Source organism: Mustela nivalis (genome assembly GCF_964662115.1).
Source record: "Mustela nivalis genome assembly, chromosome: 10".
NCBI classification, from domain to species: Eukaryota; Metazoa; Chordata; class Mammalia; order Carnivora; family Mustelidae; genus Mustela; species Mustela nivalis.
Window position 1 is genome coordinate 14115659 of NC_139029.1, and position 27131 is coordinate 14142789.

The window sequence follows — 27131 nt, forward strand, 5'->3', positions numbered from 1 at the left end:
ATAAATGATACAATCTCAGAGTATTTGGTACACATTAAAAAACCTAAACATAGTTTAACTAAAAATGACCTGAAGAGGATCACACTAGAAAAGTACCAACAGGGAGCAGGTGCTAAACTGGACAGTCCTACTATAAAAACATTTGTTTATAACTGAAACTTTGATATAATAGCCCAGACAATTCTTTTTCTCTCTTTTTTTTTTTTTTTTTTAAGATTTTATTTATTTATCAGAGAGAGAGGGGGAGAGAGCAAGCACAGGCAGACAGAATGGCAGGCAGAGGCAGAGGGAGAAGCAGGCTCCCTGCCGAGCAAGGAGCCCGATGTGGGACTCGATCCCAGGACGCCGGGATCATGACCCGAGCCGAAGGCAGCTGCTTAACCAACTGAGCCACCCAGGCGTCCCTTTTTTCTCTCTTTTTAAACAGAAATGAAGATCTATTATTTTTTTTTAGATTTAGTTAATTTGTTTGAGAGACAGAATACAAGAGAGAGCATGAGAGGGGAGGAGGTCAGAGGGAGAAGCAGACTCCTCACAGAGCTGGGAGCCCGATGAGGAACTCAATCTCGGGACTCTGGGATCATGACCTGAGCCGAAGACAGTCGCTAAACCAAGTGAGTCACCCAGGCACCCCCAAAACAATTCTGATAAGAGAATGCAGAACACTAAATATTATCTGATATTTTAAAAATTCAGGTTGTATTCTAGTGTAAACAAGAATGGGTAACTAGTGTGGGTTAAAATCTTTTCAGTGCTTGGATAAGTTTAAATAACTTATATATAACTTATAGTATAGGACATTTAAATTAATCCATGCATTTGCACATAAAAATTTGTCAAGAACAAAGATTAGTGGGTATAATGAAAGGTAATTATGTCAAAATCAGATAAGAGGCATAGTAATAATAATTTGGGGATATAATGTTTTTTAAAGATTTATTTATTTATTTGACAAAAAGAGACATAGCAAGAGAGAGAACACAAGCAGGGGGAGTGGAAGAGAGAGAAGCAGGCTTCCCGTGGAGCAGAGAGCCTAATGTGCAGCTCGATGTGGGACTCGATCCCAGGACCCTGGGATGACCCGAGCTGAAGGCAGACACTTAATGACTGCACCACCTAGGTGCCCCAATTTGGGGATATAATTTTAATCATGTTTGAATGAAGTATGAAAGTTCTATTCCCTGAATGTACTTACTGGAAACATCAATGACTATGTAGCAGTGAGATTTGAATGTAGGAAGTAAATTCAACTTACGCCAAATCTCTTTACCAGCTCTAAGACAAATATATATGGATTTCAAATGAACTGCATAAGATGTGAGAAATATTACTAAATAGGTAACAACGTTTCAAAGGAAAGTAAGTATTAAAAAGATTAACATAAGCTGTTAGTCCCAAATAAAAAATCGGTATTATAACCTATGTGCAAGCTCCCAAGACAACCTTGAAAATTATTTGGTTCATTGCATATAATAAGAAAGATATTGTTCACAAATATTTAACCGAGAATACTGAGTCTTCAACAGATCTATTAGACTTATAAATGCTTTACACACTTAATAAATTAATCTCTAATGTACTCATGCTTATACTCTGAAAATGAAATCATTATGTGGAACATCAGTGCCTGGAAAGAGTATGTTACAGCAGAAAAAAAGGCAGATTAGAAGACAAAAGGACTGTTCAATTCTGCTACTTATGAGCAAAGTTACTGTGAGCAGGTCTCTGAACTTTGTTAAACGTAGGCTTTCTCATACATTAAATGCCAGTCCTACCCACAGAAGTTATATTATGAGGATCAGGGGTATAAGACATATAAAAGGACCTTAAAAACTAGGTAAGTTATCATCAATACAAAAGAAGAAAAAGAACTTTTTAAAGAAATGTTATCTAGGGACGCCTGGGTGGCTCAATCGTTCGGCTCAGGTCATGATTCCACTGTCCTGGAATTGAGCCCCGCATCAGGCTCCCTGCTCATCGGGAAGCCTCTTTCTCCCTCTCCCACTTCCTCTGCTTCTGTTCCCTCTCCCGCTGTGTCTCTCTCTGTCAAATAAGTAAATAAAATAAAAAAAAAAACATTTTATATAAAAAAGTGCTATCTATACTGATATATTAACCTTAAACATTTCATGTTCTTTGGCGTGTGTGTGAGCATGTGGAAAGCTTAATACAAACTATCAAATTTACAGCATCCTTCAAAAGATGCACCATATATAATGAATGATTTATTTACTAAACACACATGAAATTAAAGAGTTATGAAGTGTATATATATAAAAATGAGCCTGGTCTCCTTGCTTAAAGGAGAGACAATCCTGACTGGAAGAGGAACTCCCTGTCTGGCAGAAGAATTTTAAGGTATAATGTGCTCAGGGTCCAAAAATGTGACAACACAAATGAAACATCAACATTTGGCATTGATTGGAGTGCCGGCATGGGTCAGATGGTTAAGCATCTCTCTTTGGCTCAAGCCATGGTCCCAGGATCCTGGGATCAAGCCCTGCATCAGGTTCCATGCTCAGCGGGGAGCGTGCTTCTTCCTCTCCCTCTACTGTTCCTCCTGCTTATGCTCGCTCACTCGGTCAAATAAATGAATAAAATCTTTAAAAAAAATCTTTTTGGCATTAACTAGTGAGATGCATTTTTTTCCCAGGTGAACTGAGTTTTAATTTTCTTTTTTTACCTTCTCTCATATATTTTTCTTAAATGTATTAAATAAAAAGCCATACCCATCTCTGTTTTAGAGATCAATATACATTGCTCTTATCTCATAGACTATAACATTAAACTTACCCCAACAGGACCAATAATCATCCTACCATGTTTTAAAGGGATTATGGAGAAAGGGAAGGATGATATAACCTCAGGAAACCTCTCTGCCCGTAGAATTTTTATTATAATATAATAATTATTATAATAGCTCAGCTAGGGGTGCGTGGGTGGTTCAGTTGGTTAAGTGTCTGGCTTCGGCTCAGTTCATGATCTCAGGTTCCGGGGATCGAGCCCCGTATAGGGCTCCCCGCTCAGTGAGGAGCCTGCTTCTTTCTCTCCCTCTGCCTACAGCTCCCCTTGCTTGTGCTTCCTCTCTCCACCTCTCTCTGCCAAATAAATAAATAAATAATTTAAAAAAAAAAAAAAAAAAAAGCTCAGCTAACCTCAAAGCTAACTGAAATAAATATGAATGGTAAATTACTAGTCTTGCTCCACTGTCTCTCTTTCAATACATGTCTCTTGGGGGCGCTTTCTGTGATGCCTGCCCAGATTACCATTTAAAGTAACATCACAGGCGCGCCTGAGTGTCTCAGTCCTTAAGCATCTGCCTTGGGCTCAGGTCATGACCCCAGAGTTCTGGGATCAAGCCAGGCATTGGGCTCCTTGGTCAGCGGGAAGCCTGCTTCTCCCTCTCCCATTCCCCCCAGCTTGTGTTCCCTCACTCACTGTCTCTCTCTCCTTGTCAAATAAATAAATAAATCTTTAAAAAATTAAAAAAAAAATTTATATCACACTTGCTAAGTAATTCGACTTTTAATAAGGTAGAGAGAGGATACTGCCTGAGTGCTTCCAACAGATCTATACATTACTATCCATCAAAAGACCTTTATGTTTGAAAATGTTGCGTAACTGCACATGACATGTTAAAACAATTGCTACCCACTTGTAATAAGTCTTTTGCAGAGAAGTTTATAGTAGGAGTCACAGTTACTTAAGCCACACCATGAAAAATGAAGTCTAGCAGATCTTAAGATCTTTGGATGGTAATCATTTATAAGCCAATTGGGAGGCTGGGAAAAATTATTAGAGGTATGGTACCAAAAACGATGAAGAGTAAGACTGCTTCTTTTTTTCCAAACAGCATTATTAACTGTTCCTTTACATGTTACATAGCTATATCCTATGAAATTCCCATTTGAATCCACAACAACATACCAACATAAGCAGGATAAAATTAAGTGGAGCATGTTTGTTAGCTGTGGGAGATGCTGGAAGAATAAATACTTGCATTAGGCTTAACATATCAGTATTACTCTGACAGATCACAATTTTACTTAAAAATTAGCTGTGTCACCTGACAAGAGCTATTTAAAGAAAGTGAAATAACTAGAGCTAACTCTTTTGGAGACATTACAAATTCCTCATAATGGCTCATTTCCAATCATATTTCTTGGTACCAAATAAACCATTTACATATGTAAGTAGGTAGATTAGTAGGCAAAGACACATTGTGATAATTTTAAAATTCATTTTCTAATTTCAATATTATAAAAGAGACATAGCTTATTCTCAGTCCATCGCACTTCCTTTTTGCTATACCTAGTTACTAAACAATAGCAAGCTGGTGATGTAAAGTGGCAGTATACACTGGAAGATGAGACGCATCAAATCATACCTTCTTTGAGTAACATATGAACAAAACAGAGCAATATGATAATGACAGATGTTGTTAACCTGAAACTAATAAAAAATGGCATCAACATTATTTCCAGTGTTTGGCAAAGCAAAGATATTTATCAAAACCGAAACAAAAACAAAAAAAAACACTAATAGAAACACAACTTTACACTACCAAAAAGGGAAATAATGCTGAAAAATAAGGTATCAAATGGTTTCTAGAAAGCTGCACTCTAAGACTTTCTGGTGAGATAATTAAAACTTGAGAAAAATTTTAATTTAGTATGCAGAAAATAAAGATTAAATTTCCAACCTAGGTGAGAATAGAAAATCACACACAGAGATATTGTTAAGATGGTAATGCTCAATAAATAACATGCTTCAAATTAAGGAGATTTTCTATAGGTTTTACAAAGCCTTCAATGCACTATAGGCACTGAAGTATTTTTAATTAGTATTTGGCTGCAGGCAAACAACAAATAATTCAAATATCTACAAAGTGACATTTGTTTCCTGATGTGTACAGTCTTATTCCAAAGCAGGTTTCAAAAGTTGCCACTCCAGAAATAAAAAGGTGATGGGAAAAATAAAAAGTGTCACCTTAAATAAAAGTATTTTTACAAACAAAATAAAGTAGATTTGCAAATGTACATCAAACTCCAAGCTCCTCCAGAAGTTTAAATTAAGTGCTCTCTGTACCACTCCAATTTGGGAAAAACAGGTATTCACATCACTGGCAACCTTCCCCCATGCTTTCTGCAAGTCTACAAAGCAGGGAGTAGGCACAGCCTGCCACATCTTGCACAGCGCAGTGCCCCAGCATAACTCCACTGGTGACGTCACTTCTACCGCTGAAGAGCCTGCCAATGGGGGTGTAAGTGCAACCTGCAGTATACCAACACTGCACTCTTTTGTACATGTCATGTGTTCATATAGTGACTTCACAACCTACAGTAAGTGAGAAAAACAAAACAGAAAATATCATAACACCAGAGACTATTGTTAAAAAAAAAAAAAAAAAAAAAGGATTCAGCGCACCCCTAGAGGCAGGCTCTTCAGGGGTGGGTGCGACATCGCCAGTGGAGTACAAGCTGGGGCTTTGCTCTGTTCCAGAATTGGCAATCCATGCCTGCTCTGCACTTTGCAAATCTGTAGAAACAAAGACAAAGAGATGACCATTAGCCGAATGTCATCAGAGATCTCAACTATATCAGGACACCTCAAAATAAAGCAGGAATCCTATTTAAGGTTAGCTCTATTTTTAACCCATCTGCAGTTCAATTGAAAAAAATATGTAAAAAAATCAAGACCAAATTAATGCAGACCAGTTTCTCTCAGGTAAAAACAACTCAGTGTATTCTTTATTTGCTTTAATATTAGTTGGAAAAAAAGACAGTCTTCACCTCTTCTATGTCTTCTTGGTTAGAGGAATCAACGAAAAAATGCCGCTCTCTTGCCATTAGACAAGTTGTCATGAAGTCTCTAACAATTTCTAACTAACTGGGTTGTAGGGAACTTGCACTTACAGGTACGCCTCTTCCACCAGGGGTTTGCCTTCCAAAATCTGCAAAGGCTGGAGTAAAGTCTGGTCCTCGAGGCAAAATCCGAGGATCCAGAGTTCGCATTGGCAATTTGGGTTGGTTGATCTGCATGAAGAAGCAAAGGAAAGCTTAACACAAGTTTCAGAACACTCAGTACCCAGAAAGTAAAAACTTAAGACTGAAAAGTTATGTCAACTGAAATGACGAACACTGGTTTTCTGAAGCAGTGAAGTCCAATCTGAACCATGGAAGCATCTCTGGACTTATTCCTGGGAGTGATTAGGCCTAAAATTTCCAAGGAGAGGCTAGACATAGTAAGTAGACTGGCTCAACAGACACTCAAGGACCAGCAGAACAGCTGAAGAAAATCTGTAAGATCCTATGAAGTAGGGACAAATGAGGGAATTTTTTCCAGGATATTCACCAGGACATCAGAGCACTTGCTTTGAAAAATCCTGTTATCATTTATGTCAATTGTGCTGTTGTTTTATGGTTAGCAAAGCAAATATTCTCAGTGAACAGTAAGTCTCTAAAGGAGATATTTTAAAAATCTCACTCAATCCACCTTGTTAATTGGAGCTATCTGGCTTTGTATAGGCATGTATTGTGATGGCAGACGAAACAAAGTGAAGTAGCTCAGGGAGAAATCAACTAGTAACTGGGTGAAGTAAAAAACCAGTAAGGTAGGGAGACAACAAAGAATATCTTCTAGACGATAACTCAATTTAGGGTATGTAAAACCCACCCTCTAAACAGTCTCAAATTAGCACTACCGTAAGTGCCCAAAAGAGAAGACTTAGATACCAAGAGAAATAAGAAACCTTGTTGCTTTAAAGAGGAGAATAATATACATAGGGATTGGATAAGAAGCTGCTGGAAATCTCAAAAAGAGGTAGATCTCGTTCTGAAAGACAGTTACCCTTTATGCTTCAAAAAGGACTAATATTTTCTCTTCAAAACAAAAATATTTTAAGCTCTGTCATCATCACTGGTTCATCATTGAGAGACATAAAATCACTTGGGCAGCTACACATCTGACTCTACTCTTTTTAACTTAATAAAGACAAAATAAATATTGTACTAATTTCCTATATGCACTATTAAGCTCAGATGTAAAAAGAAAAGATGCCTACTTATTTGCCAAAACTGAAAAGTAATCACTATAAGTATTTATTAGAGAAATTTTGAGACATAACATTATTCAAATTATGCTGATTACCACTTGTTTGATTTGCCAAATACACTTGTAGGCATCTGACCTGTCCTCAATGCCATTCTAACTCCATAATGGAATTCTAGAACAGTGAACAAAAGAGCTCCATATCCCTTTAGCTGTATTAGCCCAGCAAGACACACATTTTTTACAACACTATGCAATAGCAATGATAAGCAGACAATGAATGTATTTTAAAACAATACCACTCAAATATGCACCAAACCCCAAAGTTCCAGTAATCCACAATAAACCCCAAATCCAACAATATGTAGGAAAACTCTAAGACTTAAAAATTATATATTTTAATTCAAATACATATAGGCTAACAATTCCTAAAAACTACTCATACTTCACACATCTGTACTGATAACTGAATCCAGTTCCTTGTAGAAAGACAGAGCTTTCTCTGAGCATACAGCTTACTTTGTCAAGAACCACATCACTGATTGGAGGCAGGCCCTCCGGTTTCTGTATACAGGCTGGCATGAACTGGAAGTCCAGCAAAAACTCCCTGTCATACTGCTTCTTGCCTTCAGTGTCAGCAGGCTTCCAGGAATCTAGAAAAAGAGATGCAGACAAAAAAGTCTCTAGGGTCATTATATGGATAACGCCTAAGAGTTCAAACTGGATTCCAATATTCACTTTACCTGTCAGAGACTAAAATACAAAGCAAACACTGAGCTACTGTCAGAAAAATGTCATATAAAAATTTTAAACTGTCTTATGTTCCTTGATCTCTTCTGAATACCATTAGCCTGTAATCTGAAATTGCTACAGAAACCATTTAATATACACATTAGACAGCCTTTGGCCAGAAACATGTAATAATACTCATTAGATAAACTACCAAGCCTTAAAATACCTCAGAAATAAGGAATCTATAATACTCTTTGGTTTCACGTAAAAGGAGACTTCGGTTGTTCACTTGGAAATGCTATTTTGGAGGGAACAAAAGGCAAAAGGATACAAAACAAATACAAATAACTTCTGTTAGATTCTGAAAAGGCTAACCAGCTATATATAATTTTTCCCCCCCACCATGGTTTACTTTATTTAGTAGTATAGTTTTTATTATATATATTGTATATATATATATTATATAACTAGTTTTTATTTAGAAGTATAGTTGATTCAAAATATTGTATTAGTTTCAGATATACAAGATAGTGACTTGACAATTGCATACATTACAAAAGGCTCACTTACCATGGTAAGTGTATTAACCACCTGTCACCATATGAAGTTATTACAATATTACTGACTATACATTCCTTACGCTGTACTTTTCATCCCTGTGACTTATTTATTTTGTAAATGAAAGTCTGACCCTCTTAATCCATTTACTTTTTTTGCCCACCCACATCTACCTATCCTCTGGCAATCACAGGTTGTTCTGTCTCTGTTTTTGTTTTGATTTTTAGGTTCCATGTATTGGTGAAATCATATGGTATTTGATTTTTTTTCTGTCTGACTTATTTCACTAAGCACAATACCCTCTAGATCCATTCACGCTGTTGGAAATGGCTAGATTTCATTCTTTTTTTATGGTTGAGCAATCTCCACCGTGTGTGGGTACACCATGCATGCAAAAACACATCTATAGGGGCGCCTGGGTGGCTCAGTGGTTTGGGCTGCTGCCTTTGGCTCGGGTCATGATCTCAGGGTCCTGGGATCGAGCCCCGCATCGGGCTCCCTGCTCCGCAGGAAGCCTGCTTCCCTCTCTCTCTCTCTCTGCCTGCCTCTCTGCCTACTTGTGATCTCCGTCTTTCAAATAAATAAATAAAATTAAAAAAAAAAAAACACACACATCTATATACACACATCTTCACCATCCTTTCATCTATCAGTGGACACTGAGGCTGCTTACAGATCTTGGCTATTGTAAATAATGCTGCAATAAACATAGAGATGCAGATGTCTTTTCAAATTTGTTTTTGTTTTCGTTGGGTAAATACCCAAAAGCAGAATTACAGGGTTATATGGTGTCTCTATTTTTAATTGTTTGAGGAACCCCCATAATGTTTTCCATAGCAGTGGCACTATCGTTATTCCCACCAATAATAATATTTTTAATATTAATTTCAAATTAGTTTTTTGCCATAGCACTCACTTTGCTACTATGACTATTGTTATAGCTATCATTTCTCACAATCCTAATCTCATTATATAAAGTTGGAGAATTTCCTGAAAATTTTGTTGGATAAGGAAAGCAAGTCACAGTATTTTTCTTTTAATTAACCAAACCCTCATCAAAATCAGGCCCCAAGATCACTTCACGATAGTTCTTTGGGTCCTTTTTTAGGTTAGTGATTCTTAATATATAGGTGATAGACTCATGATGGTCTGTGAGAACACTGTAGATATTTTCAACCAAATCCTTATTATCTTCTTATATTCATTAAAAGGCAGGCAGTTTACTGGGATCTAAATTTTAAACTGGCAGGGAGCCTGGGTGGTTCAGTCAGTTAAGCATTTGCCTTCGGCTCTGGTCACATTCTCAGGATCTTGGGATCAAACCCATGTTGGGTTCCCCACTAAGGAGAGAGACTGTTTCTCCCTCTCCATCTGCCTGCTACTCTGGCTACTTGTGCTCTATCTCCCTGCCAAATAAGTAAATAAAATCTTAAAAAAAATAAAATTTTAATTGCTATTTTCCAATTACTGCAAGGGTATATCAAAATTTAGTTGTTCAATATAGTTGGGGCCTATGGTTGGGTACCTTTTCCTTGCCAAAGGATAAAAATATAACTGACAGGGGGCGTATGGCTGGCTCAGTCAGCAGAGCACGGGACTCAGAGTCATGCATTTGAGCCTCATGCTAGGCATAAAGCTTACTCAAAAACACATCACACACACACACACTCACTCCTATAGACGACAATAGTGTCTCAGTCTACTAAAGGACTGGGGTAGCCACAAGTTCTTCGTGATATCATACAAGCCTAGATCTTTAGAATTTTAGTATACTGAGTCCTAAAGTTAAAAGAAAATTTTACTATAACATACCCCTACAATTTCATAAAGCCCATTGGCAGCAGTTTACTGGTAGTGAAAAGATCAGTTTATTAAGGTGGAGGTATCTATCAATGACTTTCAAACATTTCTTACTACAACTCCCAATAAGAAATATAATGACTCTATGACTCAGAACAAATACAATTTTTAAAGTTTTTTTTAGAACAAATACAGATTTAAATAAAAGAAATCAAAGTTTCTTAAAACAATATTTGCCCTTGCTTCTGTAATGCACTGACAACTTTTTATGCTCCATGTTAAAAAATGTTGGTTGTACATCAATAATTTTTGTCTAAGATTATTTTTGATGTCTGATATTCTGCTTTCAAATCCAATCTCACATAGAAGTCACTCAGATTTCGCAGACTATGAAAAAAGTTGTACCTATCCCAAACTTTCTATCAAATGAACCATCTTCCCCCACATGTCCATGCCACATCACTCTGAAAATTTAAAATCAATCATATTTATATAGGATTGGAACAGACTTTAATGGACTTGATGGTGCCTGAAGATGAAAGAGCCTCCAAGGCTCATCATGTGCTCCACAGGGCATGTCTCATACTGCATGTGCTTAATAAGCTAGTCACACTGCTTCTGATGATTGTAGTTCAGTTCCACAGAGTGATTTCTGTCAACAAATTTCTCTTGTGAAATCAGTGAGTTACAACCAACATTTTAAAATTCTTTTTGTTTCTTTTTTCATTTCTTCCTTTTAGGTAGGCTCCACGCCCAACGTGGGGCTTGAACTCATGACCCTGAGATCAAGAGTCACTTGTTTTACTGACTGAGCCAGCTGGCCCTCTACAGTCCAACATTTTAAAAAGAGAATAGAGTGAAAAATGTCAGTGTGTTACATGTAATAAGGGTTAAGTGTTAAAGGCTTGTGAAATGATGAGCACAAAAGAGCACTGAAACAGCCCTTTCAATTAAACTAAGTAAAATTAAATTCCTCTTGTTGAATTCCACTGGCCTAGCACTGACCGTTATCTTCTGCCAGCTGCTCTTCCAATGCCTGTAAAAGCAGAATACGGCATCAGATATCACTTCCGTCAACAGAGAACTCCCTGGATTTGCTAGTCACTAACTTATGCCTGCTAATCTATTCTGTAAATATTATGCTCTGATGAGCCTCTTATCTTCCATCCAATATCTCTCTACAAAGAGACAATATTGCTGTAAGGTTAGAACAGTGAAGGTGAGAAGGGAACACATGCACAGGAAGGCAGGGATACACTTACCTGGTTTGAATGGGAATGTCACCCCTTCACCAGAACTATCAGTGGAGCCTGAATTAGCATCTATTCCTTCACCCTCAGAAATACTCTCAGCACCATTACGTACAGGCTCAGCTTCTTCTCCATTTTCTTCCACAGTTTTTACTTTTTTTAGGTCAGAGGGGTCTCTTCCAGGATGAAACCCTTGGCTCATTTTATCCTGTTCAGATTCAAGTACTTTGTCACCTGAAAGCTCCTCTTCAGCTTTAGGCTAAAGCATAAGTGAACACAGAGGTTACATGATTTTTACCATGTAAATATGCATGAAAACCTGTACCTATCCCCTCAAAAGGCAAACAAAAACATCATTCAAAAAAAGGATGTCTGTGTTCGGCATATGGTACTAGCATGCTAAGTTTATTTAAAACACTTTTCTCATTTCATCTCTTGGCATAAAGAAGACAAGTCACATGGCTACTGAAATGCTTTAACATGACTAATGACATCTAAATGTACCGAAGGTTAGAATGGAAAGAACTGTTAATCCTTGCACTTGTTGGACATGAAAGAGTCCTAGTCAGAAATCTAAATCAAGCACTCCTACCCTTGCCATTAAGGCTCAGCAAATATAAAAAGAAACATAAGAAGGTATTTTTTGTGTTCCTGTTGTTGCTAAATGGAGAGTTTGATGAATAAAGTATCTAGGTCCTGCAAAGTTGATCATCTCTCATTTTATAAGGAGGACACTTGTTAATTAAAATCTACCTTGTTTATTGGTTCCTGGAATTCTCTGTGGTTGTAACCTTATTCAAATTATGTATAGAAAAGTGCTTGGCATGTAGTCCTCTACGGAGGGAGAAATCTGGGTTCTGGTGCATCCTATTTCTATTTTTTGAAGATTTATTTTTATTTATTTTTGAGAGAGCAAGAAAACACACAAGTGGCAGGGACGGAGGCAGAGAAGCTCAAGAAGATCCTGCGCTGGGCACAAAGCCGGATGCAGGACTGAATCATAAGACCCTGAGATCACAACCTGAGCCAAAACCAAGAGTGGGATGCTCAACTGTGTCACCAAGGCACTGCTGACGCATCCTATTTTTAAAAAGCAAAATAGAATTGAAGTTATTCACCAGATGATTTTTGACCACCACCTGACCCTTGGTTTTGGCTCAGATCATGATCTCAGGGTCATGGAATGAAGGCCCGTGACAGAATTCTTGCTCAGTGCAGAATCTGCTTGGGATTCTCTTCTCTCTCTCCCTCTGGCCTTCCCTCCACATGCACTCTCTCTATAAAATCTTTTAAAAAAAATTTCTTGAGGACCATATATGAACTATCAAAATTCCTTGAGGCAGTTCTCATGAACTTTATGTCTTTCTTTACCATGAAGGGTAAGCACTCTAAAAAACAAGCCTTTGGAAGAAGCACTCAGAGGAAATAGACATTCTAAACAGATAAATTCATGCTAGGAGAGAAAAAATAGAGGCTCTGCTGAATTCTTTCAACAGAGGATTGTATAAAAGAATGTCACATACACAAGCAAGTGGTTATGCCCAACTGATTCATAAAACTGTTTTTCCAAAAGATTAAAGAGTTAAAAATCCTACTTTCTTACATAAGTGAAATATTATTAACGGGTATACTACCAGTCAATTTTCTTCTAACATACATCAGGTCATGGGAAAAGACAAAATTTTAAAATGCTGTCTACTGGGGTGCCTTGGTGGCTCAGTGGGTTCAAGCCTCTGCCTTCGGCTCAGGTCATGATCTCAGGGTCCTGGGATCGAGCCCCACTTCGGGCTCTCTGCTCAGCAGGGAGCCTGCTTCCTCCTTTCTCTCTCTCTGCCTACCTGTGATCTCTGTCTGTCGAATAAATAAATAAAATCTTAAAAAAAAAATAAAAACAAAATGTCTACAGAAACAGATGATTTTGAGGACTTGCTTCCATGATGAACACAAAAAGTTCATGCAAACATGGACACACATACACCCACACTGTGTGTGCATGTGTGCTTTCTCTACTCGCCCAACAGGAAAACATAGTATGGAAACCATCAAAAGAAAGATATAAAAATTTCAAGAAAATACAGGTTGAAATAATTTCTTTTTGAAACATGGCACAGAATGAACATCTTTTAAAGTTTGAGAAAAAAACGAACTCCCAAGTTTAAATCACGAATCAACAAATTTCCTTTTTCTTATTCTATATTCTATTGTAGTCTAACTTATAATGACCTTGCAATGCCACCCTCTAATTAAGTACAGATCATCACAAAGATCTTTTAATAATTTGTTATGAGAGTCTGTCACTGTTACTTAAACTTACTAAAGAGCAGTATAGCTACATTACACAGTTATAGAGAGTTCTTTTTTCAGAGCTTACAAAATGAAGAAAAATGTTATTTTAGTGGAAAAAAAATTTATTATGTCCTCTTCTCTGTACCTAAGATCAGCAAACGGAAATCTACTGGATATAAGTAGAGAATGTATTACTTGGAAAAGTTAATTTCTAACTGGAAAAAGAAGTATGAAGAAACTTGGTTCCATGAATGACAAACCATAATTCAGAGAACACAAAATCATTGAGCTTTCTGAGGCACACTGTTAGGATATTTTTCAAGGGACTCACCAAATGAGCTGCGTTGTTTAGCTGGATGAAGCCCTATTAAATGAACTTATAACTGAAGAAAGGAAACACATTATTGGCTGGACTGTCAAAGGTGAATTTAGTTGATAGAACTGCCTATTGAACTCATGAGTTTTAAAGTGCCAGAAAGTCAGACCAGACCACTATGTATGGTAATAACTGATGAAATATCCTACAATTTTTTAAAAAAGATTTTATTCATTTATTTGACAGAGAGAGATCACAAGTAGGCAGAGAGGCATGCAGAGAGAGAGAGGAGGAAGCAGGCTCCCCGCTGAGCAGAGAGCCCGATGCGGGACTCAATCTCAGGACCCTGAGATCATGACCTGAGCCGAAGGCAATGGCTTAACCCACTGAGCCACCCAGGCACCCAATATCCTTGATACTCAAAATTTCAAAGGAGAATATTTAAGATGCCTTGATCAGCAATTTTAAGATGACTCACCCTTCATGGCTATAATTTATAGAATTTGATAAAATATTTGCAATGATATAACAACCAAATATATAACCTAATATGCTAATATCTGAAACATTCTTTTAAAGGCTGAGAAAAATCTGTTAAGAAAAGGAGAGCTTAAGGATCAGTGAAAATAAAGATAATGCACTAAACTACTATAATAAATGTTCAACTACAGGAAAGACAAGGAATTGGATTTCTGGGGGGGGGGGGTGCAAACAATCAAATTCTTTTTAATTATACCTTAAAACTATAAGGTAAAGAAAAAAGTGACTGATTCAGAATAAGTTAAAACAGTTCTCATGTCCGAAGAATAACAATCTGAAGCGGGCTTTAGCCAATTATGGCTCATGGGTCAAACGTGGCTCATCCCATATCTGTACAGTGTGCAAGGAAAAGATGGTTTCTGTATTTGTGGTCACTGAAAAAATTTCAAAGGAGAATATTTTATGACACATGAATATTATAGGCAATTCAAATTTCAATGTCTGTCAATGAAGTTTTACTGGAATATAGTCACAGTCATTCATTTATACATTGTCTATGGCTGTGTTTGGGCTACAGCAACAGAGCTGAGAAATTGTGACAGGGATCATTTAGTCTACAAATTCGAACTATTTACTATCTGGACTGTTACAGGAAATGTTGGCCAACCCCTAACCTAAAGAAGAGGATGAATATTTGCAGTAGTGGTGGCCTACCCATTTAATATTCAATAATGCTTAGAAATCTAGGAAAGGAATATGAAGTATAACAGAAGAAAATGAATAAAAATAGTGGAATCTAAAGAGAAACCAGTTTATGAAGCTCTTACAGCCATACCAGGAATGTATGAGATTCCCCTGCCTCTGGAAGGTATTTTATTCTCTGTAGGAGCAACATTTTCTTGTTCAGCAGCAAGACAAGTGCATCAACTATTTGCACCTCTACAACTTCCTGCCAATTCTTATCCCCTGATAACCACACTACAATCACTTCCATGAAACATTTTAGTGGTTGCTATGGGACTAACTGTGACATCAGTAGGGCATCATGTAAAACTAGTGACAGGACAGGGGGAAATAACAAAGGGGTACTGTGAACTGCTTGGAAAGGGTAAGAATTATAACTAGAGAGAAAAGCCTTTTGAAACAAATGTATTTAAAGTCACTTTAAAATAATCTGTATATTCTAATGTTATCACTTTATGCATTTAAGAAAAATTACTTTAATAAAGTAGATGTTAAGAGTTTAAAAAGGAAAAAAGCAACGTACAGATTTTTTAGATTACTCCTCATTTGTAAGCTTCAGTACATAGCGGGACATAGCACTAAGGATACTGAGATTATAGACTATAAAACTGATAACTCTACCCTTGTTTCTTTCTTACATGGTCTCCTATCATGCTGTAACCCTACAGCAAAATCTGGCATGGTTTAGTTCAAACAGATAAATCACATGTGAAAAGTCACGTTACGGCAATGCAGTTAAAAGATGACATTTGCAAAATGAATTTCTCTAAATGCACTCGATAATTTCTACCATCACTGCTACTCAGTATTTGAAAAAACTGTTTCTATTTTTTTAAATTTAATTTTATTCTTTTTCAGTGTTCCAAAATCCATTGTTCATGCACCACACCCAGTGCTCCATGCAATATGTGCCTTCCTTAGTACCCACCTATTTTTGTTTACCAGAGTAGTTTTTCCATCTTGTTAACAGAAGGAAAAATTCAATTGAGGGGGTTGGGAGATTAACCAAAAATTATGCAGTAACTCACTTTTGCCATTTTAGAATACGCATTTGGAAAGACAGACAAGACTCTGATGAAACTGAAAATGGTATCAAAAATCTTTTAAAAATTCTGTAGGTGGACCAAAACAATCAGACTCTGAGCTCGATATATCACATTTTGTTTGAAAAACAGTATCTCAAAAAAGAGATATAAACCCACACTTTGTCCCTTACCTCCACTTCTGCCTCTAACACCTCTTCAGTGGTTCGGGTCCGATCTTTTGGTTTCTTCCACATCTTTGGTGCGGTTACAGCTGTCTGAGCTGAAATACAAGATCAGGGCCATTACTTCCCACTGCAAAGTCATGTTTGGAAATACCGAGTCTAAAATGATACCTGTATTCAAATTTAGCAGAACACAAGAGGGCTTCACCCATATGGAAGAAACAGCTGAATGATCAAGTGAACAACTGTGTGGTTGTGGCCCAGAGACTGCACCAGCACATGTCTTAGGCACGAACTGGTCACATCAGCACATACAGCCTTCCAACCACTGTCCTAGGTTCTTCCTATTTTATGGTTAGGATACATAATTCAGTATCTATACAAGAAATTGGCCCACCAGCCAATTCTAGACTTGGGGTCTGCTTCTATTATTAATTAACTATGTGACCGAAAGCAAGTCACACTTCTCAGGCACCTGCACATTTAACTATAAAGAGGGGAATGAGATTAGGTGATATCTAAGCTTCCTTTAAGTCGCAAACATATCAAATTCCAGCTTCTGTTTTTCAAAGCTTTCTCGACAACAAAGCAATACTCTGATTAAGATTTCACTAGCTAGGCAGCACTTCTAAAACCTTTAGTTCTCATTTCAGACAATACTGTCAGTCTAATCATCCACACCGCTGAGGAGAAAATCAAGAGACAATCTAATTTTTACTGATTATATTGGATCAGAAGTTCTATTTGGGAAATTAAGTCTAAAAAAGATTTTTAAATATTTATTTGGCTTGCAAATTTCACAAAAGCGTTCAACATTTGGATGTGCAATTTAAAGACTAAACATCAGATAGCAAATAGAATATATAAAAAGGAGTCTACAGAAGTCAACACATGAGTCAATAGATAGAAGTGAGGTATGACGGGCAGATAGGTAGGGAGAAGAGCCCACGGAAAGCCACTTAACAAATACAGACATCATCAGAAGTCAATAAACACAAAGCTGAAAGTTTCCCTGTACTGTTTCCCTACAGGAATATAAGATAGTTCATTAAGCAAAACCAACCAATCTCTCTGGACAACCTACTCTTTTTCAGAAGAACAGCAGAATATGAACACTTACTCTGTTCTGCGGAACAAGGAAAAAGAAATATTTAACATTCTTCTCAAAATTATTGCACCATCATAAAAAATACTATTGTAAATCTTCTTTGTTACACACACCTCAATTTTTTTTTCCCCTTCCCCTCACGGACCATAATGAAAAAGAAAACGTTAGATCACTGTTATTCTTTGGTGATCTACTCAAAGTAAACTTTTCTCCCAAAGTATGGAATTAAGATTGTGGTAACCATGCACAGGTTTAAATTTCCTATGTTCTCACAGTCTTATACGGAATATGTATGTTTATGTGTGTGCGTATGCATGTAGTGGTCTCTTCACTTTTTATGGATCTTCTGATTTTATATAACCAGTCTGTTGTATGTGCATCTCTCCAAAATGTGACTAATTCTTCTTCTACCGCAGAATCCTTTTTAAGAGAGTTTAGTAAACATGTACATTTTATTTTAAATTTTATATCATATATACATAAATTTAGCTCTAAATTCCATTCATAGAAAATGGGAAGACCACTTTCTGGAGGATTCTTTGCTATCGAATATACACCCAGGACTGGTTTCCTCTAAACAACAAAAATCAAAGATGTAAATAAACTTTATTTTTCAAGGATATATCAACCATGCCCACAACCAAAAACCATAAAAAAAAAAAAATCCAAAAGACAAAAAACAACAAAAAAAACCCACAAAAACCATTTCTTCCATGGACAATATAACACATTTAACATACCTTTCTTTAAAAAAAGCTACTTATGCAGCAGAAATTGTTACTTTGTTTAAGTGGCTATTTAAAGTTCTGATTTAAAGTAATAATTCAAGGGGTGCCTGGGTGGTTCAGTGAGTTAAAGCCTCTGCCTTCAGCTCAGGTCATGATCCTAGGATCCTGGGATGGAGCCCTTCATTGGGCTCTCTGCTCAGCAGGGAGCCTGCTTCCCCTCTCTCTCTGCCTGCCTCTCTGCCTACTTGTGATCTGTCTGCCAAATAAATTAAAAAAAAAAAAAAAACCTTAAAAAAATAAAGTAATAATTCAAAAATGAAGTGAGAGAAAAGACACACTTCTTTTAGGAAATATGCAATCTTTTGAAAACCTGAAAACTAGGTATACACACATACCTAGTGTCTGGAGAGATTATGACAATTAAACCTGAGTTAGCTAGAATAAGACAATTATATTTAAGACACTGTCTCAGATTTGCTGTTTCCTTTCTAGTCCATTCCCAAAGCCTACACCTTAGATTAGGCCCATATTATCGCACTAATGTTACCGTAAGATGGTCTCTTAACTAAGTATCTCTGATTCTTATTTTTTTTTTTTTCTGATTCTTATTTTAAGATATCATATATAATACTGATGGATGGCCTTTATAAAGAATTGATCTGACTGGGTTATTCTTTTTTTTTTTTTCTTTAAGATTTTATTTATTTATTTGAGAGAGAGACAGAGAGAGAGAGCATGAGCGAGGAAAAGGTCAGAGAGAGAAGCAGACTCCCTGTGGAGCTGGGAGCCTGCGACTGGGTTATTCTTTTATTGAAAATATTCTTCAAGGCATCATACACCATGCCAAGCATAGTTACACAGAGTGGACACTTAACTTTGTTGACTAAAAAAATAATAGCAGCTCTATGTGAAAGATATAATACTGACATTCCCAAAATAAAGACATGGATTCTTTCCCCCTAGTCTTCAATTAAAGCACCATAGGACAGGTGATCATCTTTGTATGAGATTCTTAATTATCTGAATTTAGAGATACCTAAAGTAGCTTCCCCTATCCTTCATAAGAACTCAACTCTTAAAAACACATTTAATTTCTATGACTTTAAAATACAAAATAAGGAAATGTAAACAAAAAAGCAATACTATGATTTCAAGACTTTTGCAAATTTTACATTATTGACAGGAAAATGATGTTTTCCTTGAATGCTCTTGTTAGGAAATGACTAAGCTTTAAATTCAGGAAAATACTGGGGACACAGACAAGTTTAATGATTGGTTTTTTTGTTTCTTTGTTTTTTAAAGATTTTATTTATTTGATAGGGACACAGTCAGAGAAGGAAAAGAAGCAGGGGAAGTGGGAGAGGGAGAAGCAGGTTTCCTGCCAAGCAAGGAGCCCAGTGTGGGGCTCGATCCCAGGACCCTGGGATCATGACCTGAGCAGAAGGCAGATGCTTAACGACTGAGCCACTCAGGCAGCCCAATGACTGGGTTTTATTTTTTTTTTTTAATTTTTTAAAAAAAGATTTTATTTATTTATTTGAGAGAGAGACAGTGAGAGAGAGCATGAGCAAGGAGAAGGTCAGAGAGAGAAGCAGACTCCGCATGGAGCTGGGAGCCTGATGTGGGACCCGATCCCAGGACTCCGGGATCATGACCTGAGCTGAAGGTAGTCGTCCAACCAACTGAGCCACCCAGGCGTCCCTAAATTTTTTTTTTATTTAAGATTTTATTTATTTATTTGACAGACAGAGATCACAAGTTAGGCAGAGAGGTAGTCAGAGAGTGAGGGGGGAAGCGGGCTCACTGCTGAGCAGGGAGCCTGATGCGGGGCTCAATCCCAGGACCCTGGGATCATGAACTGAGCTGAAGGCAGAGGCCTCAACCCACTGAGCCACCCAGGCGCCCCCAATGACTGGGTTATAGAAAGATTCTTTGTCTTTTCCGTGACAGAGGTTTTAGAATTTATGTCAAGACTGCATCGAGTTAGAAATGTTCCCATTTTCTACTCTCACCCCTGAGATAGAATACAGACTCCAGAAAACTGTGCTTTATCAAAACTATTTTAACTAGAAATACACTCCATTTTAAAAAAAGAAAGCACAATGCAATATATTTTTGTGACAACTGGTAAAGGCCTGACAAATCATCTCTGTAAAGAGTCCCTTGTTGTTCACTTACTTTTTATATGGCCTTTACTGGAGTCAAGGTGCTAATCTTGCAAATTAAAAGCTAACAACTATCCAACTATAACAACTATGTGCAACTCAGGAGGCAAATGCTGGGCTTGGAGAAAGGGGGCTAATAGAGAAGATTCATAAGTTGAATGAGTTTTATTAAACCAATGTAATTTGCACAGTCTTCCCTGAAGCCTGATGTAATTAGAATACTGAGAAAAACTACTATGTAAAATGGTAGATCACATAAGAACAACCAATAGCAGTTAAGAGACAGACACAGAATGCATCCTGAAGAGCTATCTAGGTCATAAAAACATGATCTAGAATGTACACTGTCTATTCTTTGCAGGAGTATGAGTTAAAGAAAGTCCAAGTAGTTAAGTCCTGGTTACTAATTTGAACTTTTAACTCTAAGAGATGTCAGAAATGGTATAGGAAGTGCAAGAATGACACATGCCTCCTATCACTAATATAATGCTATTTCTTTATCTAGGGTATTTTTTTTTTTCTCCTAGTCCTGCCAGTCACAATTCCTACATATACACGGACTATCATTCACCTTAAGACTTAGAAAAATTCCCCCAAACAGGGAGAGCTTGGAGGGTAGAAATTTAGTTTTAAAGGATGGAATTGGTCAGTTCCTTATATATATTTTCCAACATGCAGGGTTTTATAAGAAAAATATTTATAACCTTCCTCTCTTTCTTAATTTTTAAGTAGGGTCCACATCCCATGTTGGGCTTGAACTCATGACCCAGAGATCTACCAGAAGAGCCAGCCAGGTACCCCAAATGTATTTTTTTTAATCATAAAAGTAAGATACAGCCATTGAGGAACACTTACAAAATTAAGACAGATATAAAGCTGGAAAAAAGTTCTATAAAAGATATTGTGAATATTTTGGCCAAACTTCTTGCCAGCATTTAAAAGGCACAAGTGTATGTACACTATATAGTTTTATTTATTTATTTTTTAAACTAAACTGCAAACAAGAATGTAAACCTTCATAGTTTTGCTCTTTCAGTACGAACTGTCATAACAAATCAACTTAGTCAAAATCCCTATATGTTCAATCTACCACATTTTTATTAACTGAGTAAAAGAAAGTTCACAGGTTGGTACTTATAAGTAAATCATGAAGATAAAAAAAATAGACAGTAAATAATTACAAAAGGGCTAGATGTACATATATTTTTTTAAAGATTTCATTTATTTATTTGACCTACAGAGATCATAAGTAGGCAGAGAAACAGGCAGAGAGAGAGGCAGTGAGAGAGGAGGAAGCAGGATTCCTGCTGAGGGGAGAGAGGATGCAGGGCTCCATCCCAGGACCCTGGGATCATGACCTGTGTGGAAGGCTGAGGCTTTAACCCACTGAGACACCCAGGCGCCCCTATTAAGTCACTTTTGTCAAGAGTAAGTAGGGAGAAAGAAAAGCTTCCTATGTAGGAAGTCTACCTTAACATGGAATTATTCTGCTGAAGCAGCAACTGACCAAGACCAAGTCGCAGCAAAGATTTTTATGAGCTGCTTCAAGTAGCAAAGATTTGGCTTTGGTCTAGTTAGATTTGGCTAAGGGCTTAAAAACAGATTAGGCTAATTAAGAGAAAAGGCAAAATAAAAAATTCATTACATTTATAACATGTAAAATACTTACGTAAAGTCTGGAAGGAAATGAAGAAAACTTTTATGTTAAGACTCATTATTAACTGAAAAAAAAGATGCAGGACTATAATATTTGAATAATGGGGGGCTTTCCTCTGTTCTTTTATTATAAATATTTTATTATAAATAATAAAAATTATAAAAATAATTTGAATTTGAAGAAATAAAAGAGTGAAGCTTTTGAAACTGATTTTTACTCATTGTTTCAATCTTGTTTTATCTTATATGACTGAAGTGGATGTGTTTTGTTCTAGGTTTTAGGACTGCACTTTATAAAAATATTACTGAAATAAATATTAAGAACTGTTAATCTTCTTCCAGGATGCGTTGGTAGCTCAGTCATCTAAGTGCCTGCCTTCAGCTCAGCTCATGATCCCAGGTTCCTGGGATCCAGCCCCACCCTGGGCTCCTTGCTCACCAGGGAGTCTGCCTATCCCTCTGCCCGCCACTCCCCCTGCTTGTGTGTTCTCCCTCTGGCAAATAAATAAATAAGATCTTAAAAAAAAAAAAAAAAAAAACAACTGTTATTCTTACCAAAGATGTTAAAATTTTACATGTTTGTTGATCTGTGGACTTGGAGAACTCATGGAGCTCTTTGACAGCATTTGCTTTATACCAAAAAGTGGAAGCATCATCATTCCACAGAGATTAAAGGAATGTGAAAGAGGTGATTACATAGGAGAGGCAAACTTTCAGTCCCAACGTATTCCACTAGCTATGCAATATAAATCTGAAAACAACTTTTACTGAAGATACCATGTTGGTAAACTTGCTTCTCTTTATTAGATCACTTCTTCCTTATTACTTAGTTCTTCAGTAGTCAAGTCAAATTTAAGAAAATTTCAATTTTTTTCTGGTGCCCAAAAGGGAAAAGACCTTTTTTTACTTTCCCTTTTCTTGGATCTTTGGCTAGAGAAAGCTTGTAATTGTAAATCATTCCTCTATCCATCTGATATATGTGTAAATCTTTTTAAGATGCTAAAGACTCTTGGCAGCTTTGTAATTCAGGAATGTTTTTCTTAAGAGCCTGGGAGCCATCTCTCTCCTTGCAATCCCCGAGCCTCCTCTCAGCAACTACCTGCTATCATAAACAAATGTGAAGTTTAACTTCTCCTCTGGATAAAGACAAATGACTAAAACAGATGTACACCCCAATTACAAAGATAATTCCTGATGAACTAGATACAACAGCAATGGTGCTGGTACAGTCCTACTACATGAGGACAAATTATCATCTTGAGAACATGTATGTAACGAATTATATTTGCCTGGCTTGAGGAAAGGGTGAGGATTCCTCCTGTCTGTAATCTCATTAGTGGGTTGTATACGATGCTCACTTAATGCTTATTCAACAATAAAACTACTTCCTTTCTTTTCTACATTTGTAAAGAGCATTTTCCGGTTTGGAAGGAGGTTTTATTTTTTTAATTTTTTTAATTTTTAATTTTTTATAAACATATATTTTTATCCCCAGGGGTACAGGTCTGTGAATCACCAGGTTTACACACTTCACAGCACTCACCAAAGCACATACCCTCCCCAATGTCCATAATCCCACCCCCTTCTCCCAAACCCCTCCCCCCAGCAACCCTCAGTTTGTTTTGTGAGATTAAGAGTCACTTATGGTTTGTCTCCCTCCCAATCCCATCTTGGAAGGAGGTTTTAATTTTTTCCCCACGGTCCAGTAACAAGAATGAGATGGTCTAGGAGTACCTAAAATTAACAAATCAGCTAAAGATCTTGTGGCCATATAACCACCAGATAAGAGACCCTGAGTTACACACACACACACACACACACACACACACACACACACGCACACATATATATATTTTTTAAAGAGACCCTGAATTATAAAAAGTCTCCCTTCTAGCACTCTAGTCTTCTGGAATATAATATGAACTCCTTAACTCTAAGACTTAAGATGAGTGTGTCCAGAGTCTGAGTCTCTGGACTGAAGAGACACAACACTATGAAGAGTTATTAAAAGTAGACACTTCAATAAAAAATTAAAAAAAAAAAAAATCTTAAAAAAAAAAAAAAAAGTAGACACTTCATAGGGCGCCTGGGTGGCTCAATGGGTTAAAGCCTCTGCCTTCAGCTCAGGTCATGATCCCAGGGTCCTGGGATTGAGTTCCACATCCGGCTCTCTGCTTAGCAGGGAGCCTACTTCCTCCTTTCTCTCTCTCTGCCTGCCTCTCTGCCTACTTGTGAACTCTGTCAAATAAATAAATAAAATCTTAAAAAAAAAAAAAAGAGTAGATACTTCACTACTGGTAAGGGAAGGGCCTCCTTACATTGTCACAGGGTTGTGTATAAAGAGTAGAATGTTCCAATAATGGAACTTCCAATCAGAATTCCCACACTTAACACCCAGTTCTAATCTCTTCTCTTTCCTATCATTTTTTCACATTCTTTCCCTTTTTTGGATCCTGGTTTTTAATTCCTAGAAGCTGGCATTAAATCATTCTGATTACAATATATTCAAGAATTTTATTTAAAGTTTCTTGAGGCTAGGGATCCTAATCTGTCTTTTTTTCTTCCATAGATCCTTATGAGGACCTAGGAAAATCTGATGATTCTTCTAAGAAACTGGGCTACAGCAAGGAAAAAACCCAGCGGAGAGAAGGTTAAGTTTTTACAATGGAGATGTACGTGAAGACGAAAACTAACAATTGGGATAAAATACATAAGAATGATGGGTCACCTAGAGATGTCAACAAAAAGAAACACTACCAAGTAAGTCAGTCTGTCATTGTTTTCCAGCCATCTTCTCAGGGGTTACTATCTGAAATGTAGGAATGCTTGGTGATTATCCTACCCTTCATATTCCCTTCCCTTCTCTGACTTCTTCAACTAAGTTAAAAGAGTAAATAAAAAATAGTATATAAATACAAAATAGTAAATTAAAAAAAAGTAAAATAGTAAAACTGGTCTGTTCAGGGTCCAACGCTGGAACCAAAAAAAGAAAACAAAATGAGGGTACTAGAACAGAATTCCACCAAAGACATACATCTGTAACACAACTAAAATTTTTTTATTTCTACGCTGAATCCCTACGTTGTACATCTGAAACTAATGTAACACTGTATGTTAACTGGAATTAAAGTAAAAATGTAAAGTTAAAAAACATACTTTTTTACTTCCAGCTTTAACTTTACATATTGTGAAGGTAAAAGTCAAGCTGTAGTTTTGTACATTTTTTTATTTTGGTTTGTTAATCCTTTTAATGTTCTCAATAATTGCTTTTTTCATTATATGGGTCTTTTTTCCTAATTCTTTTGTTTTCTATTTTTTTAAATTTCCCTATTACCTTTATTATTTCCGTTAGGTTTAATTTGTTCTTTTAAAAATATCTCAGCTTTGTTTTTGTTTTTTAAAGATTTTATTTACTTATTTGACAGACAGAGATCACAAGTAGGTGGGGGAGGAGGAAGCAGGCTCCCTGCAGAGCAGAGAGCCTGATGTGGGGCTCAATCCCAGGACCCTGGGACCATGACCTGAGCTGAAGGCAGAGGCTTTAACCCACTGAGCCACCCAGGTGCCTCTCTCGGCTTTGTTGAGGTAAAACCGACAAATCCAATAATAAGACATTTAGAGTGTACATTGTGGTGATCTGATAGACGCACACACTGTGGAATTCCCTTCACCTAGTTCATTAACACATCTATCACCTCACATATATATTTGGAGGGGTGCAAAGAACATCTAAGTTCTTTTTTCTTTGCAAGTTTCCCTTACACAATATGATACTATCAACTATAGTCACCATGTTTTACATTAGATCTCAGGCTTTATTCACCTTACATAATTTGTTATTTGAATAGCTTCGTCACATGGAGGCTGAGGTCATTAATTTGAGACCATTTTTCTCTCCTACTATGTGCATTTAGTGGTATAAACTGCCATCTAATATCTATATTAGCAGTTGTGATACACGGAACAATGCACTGCCAAAGATGTCCATGTCCCAATCCCTGCACCCTATGAATAGGTTACATGACAAAAGTAACTTTGCAGATGTGATTAACTTAAGGGATCTTAAGATGGGAAGAGTCTTATATTGAATTAATCCAGTGGACCCAATGTAATCAAAAGGGTCCATACAATTGGGTGGGAAGCAAGAGAATCAGAGACATATGAAGATGTTATGGTCCTGGCTATGAACATGAGGAAAAGGCCAGAACCAAGAGGAATATAGGTAGCCTTTAAAAAATGGAAAAAGCCAGGGAACAGATTCTCTTGCAGAGTCTCCAGAGAAAACACATTTTTGTTACTATCTCAAGTTTAGTCCAATGAAACTGATTTTGGATTTCTGACCTCCCAAAATGTGACATAATAAATTTGTGTTCTTTTCAGTCAACAGGTTTGTGGTCATTTGTTACAGCAGCAACAGGAAATGAGTATAAGCACAAATTTTGATTTGGGTTTTATTTCCACCCAGTTGAAAACACTTTATAGTTTCCCTTTTTACTTTCTCTTTTACCCCTGGGTTATACAGAAATCTGTAATTTAGTTTCTGAATATTTGGGGGATTTTTCCAGAGATGTTTTTCTTACTGATTTCCAATTTAAATGCATTGTGGTCAGAGAACATACCTGCTTTGACTTGAATCCTCTGAAATTAAAACTTGTTTATAAGTCATAATATGGTCGATCTTTGTAAATCTGCCATTTGAACTCACGTGTCTGTTGTTTGTTTTGTATCAATTAGGTCAAGTTGGTTGACTGTGCTACTGAAGTGTTCTATAGACTTACTGATTTCTGTCTACTGTTTCTATCAATTATGTTTCTCTAATCAATTAGGTTATGGATGTCACTACTTTTTGAACATGTGAAATGCAGTTATAATAACTGTACTCAATAATTATTCCGTCTGCTAATTCTAACGGCTATGTCAGTTACAAATCAGTTTTGATTGACTCATTTTCTCCTCATTACGGGACCTGTTTTTCCCATAGTTTCATCAGTCAATTCTACTAATCATTTGAGAAGAAATAATATCAATTCTACACAAACTTTTCTAGAATC

At 36.8% G+C, this 27131-nt stretch overlaps 1 protein-coding gene and 1 long non-coding RNA gene across 51 annotated transcripts in view; one reads left to right on the top strand and one right to left on the bottom strand.

The window, feature by feature from the left end:
- Positions 1-27131, bottom strand: part of EIF4G3 (eukaryotic translation initiation factor 4 gamma 3) — a 346104-nt gene that overhangs the window by 74908 nt on the left and 244065 nt on the right. For 30 of the 50 annotated variants that reach the window (XM_082684539.1, XM_082684529.1, XM_082684570.1 and 27 more), the window contains 5 exons: positions 16433-16521; positions 11403-11649; positions 7570-7703; positions 5916-6035; positions 5428-5538 (listed from right to left, as the gene is read on the bottom strand). In XM_082684539.1, coding sequence (XP_082540665.1) covers positions 5428-5538; positions 5916-6035; positions 7570-7703; positions 11403-11649; positions 16433-16521 — 701 coding nt within the window. The remainder of the gene's footprint in view (positions 1-5427; positions 5539-5915; positions 6036-7569; positions 7704-11402; positions 11650-16432; positions 16522-27131) is intronic. The other 20 variants (XM_082684545.1, XM_082684527.1, XM_082684525.1 and 17 more) reach the window with 1 other exon arrangement.
- Positions 15526-25987, top strand: LOC309841545. The gene is made up of 4 exons (XR_014299178.1): positions 15526-15580; positions 21157-21218; positions 24650-24840; positions 25045-25987. It is a non-coding gene; the product is annotated as an uncharacterized lncRNA (long non-coding RNA).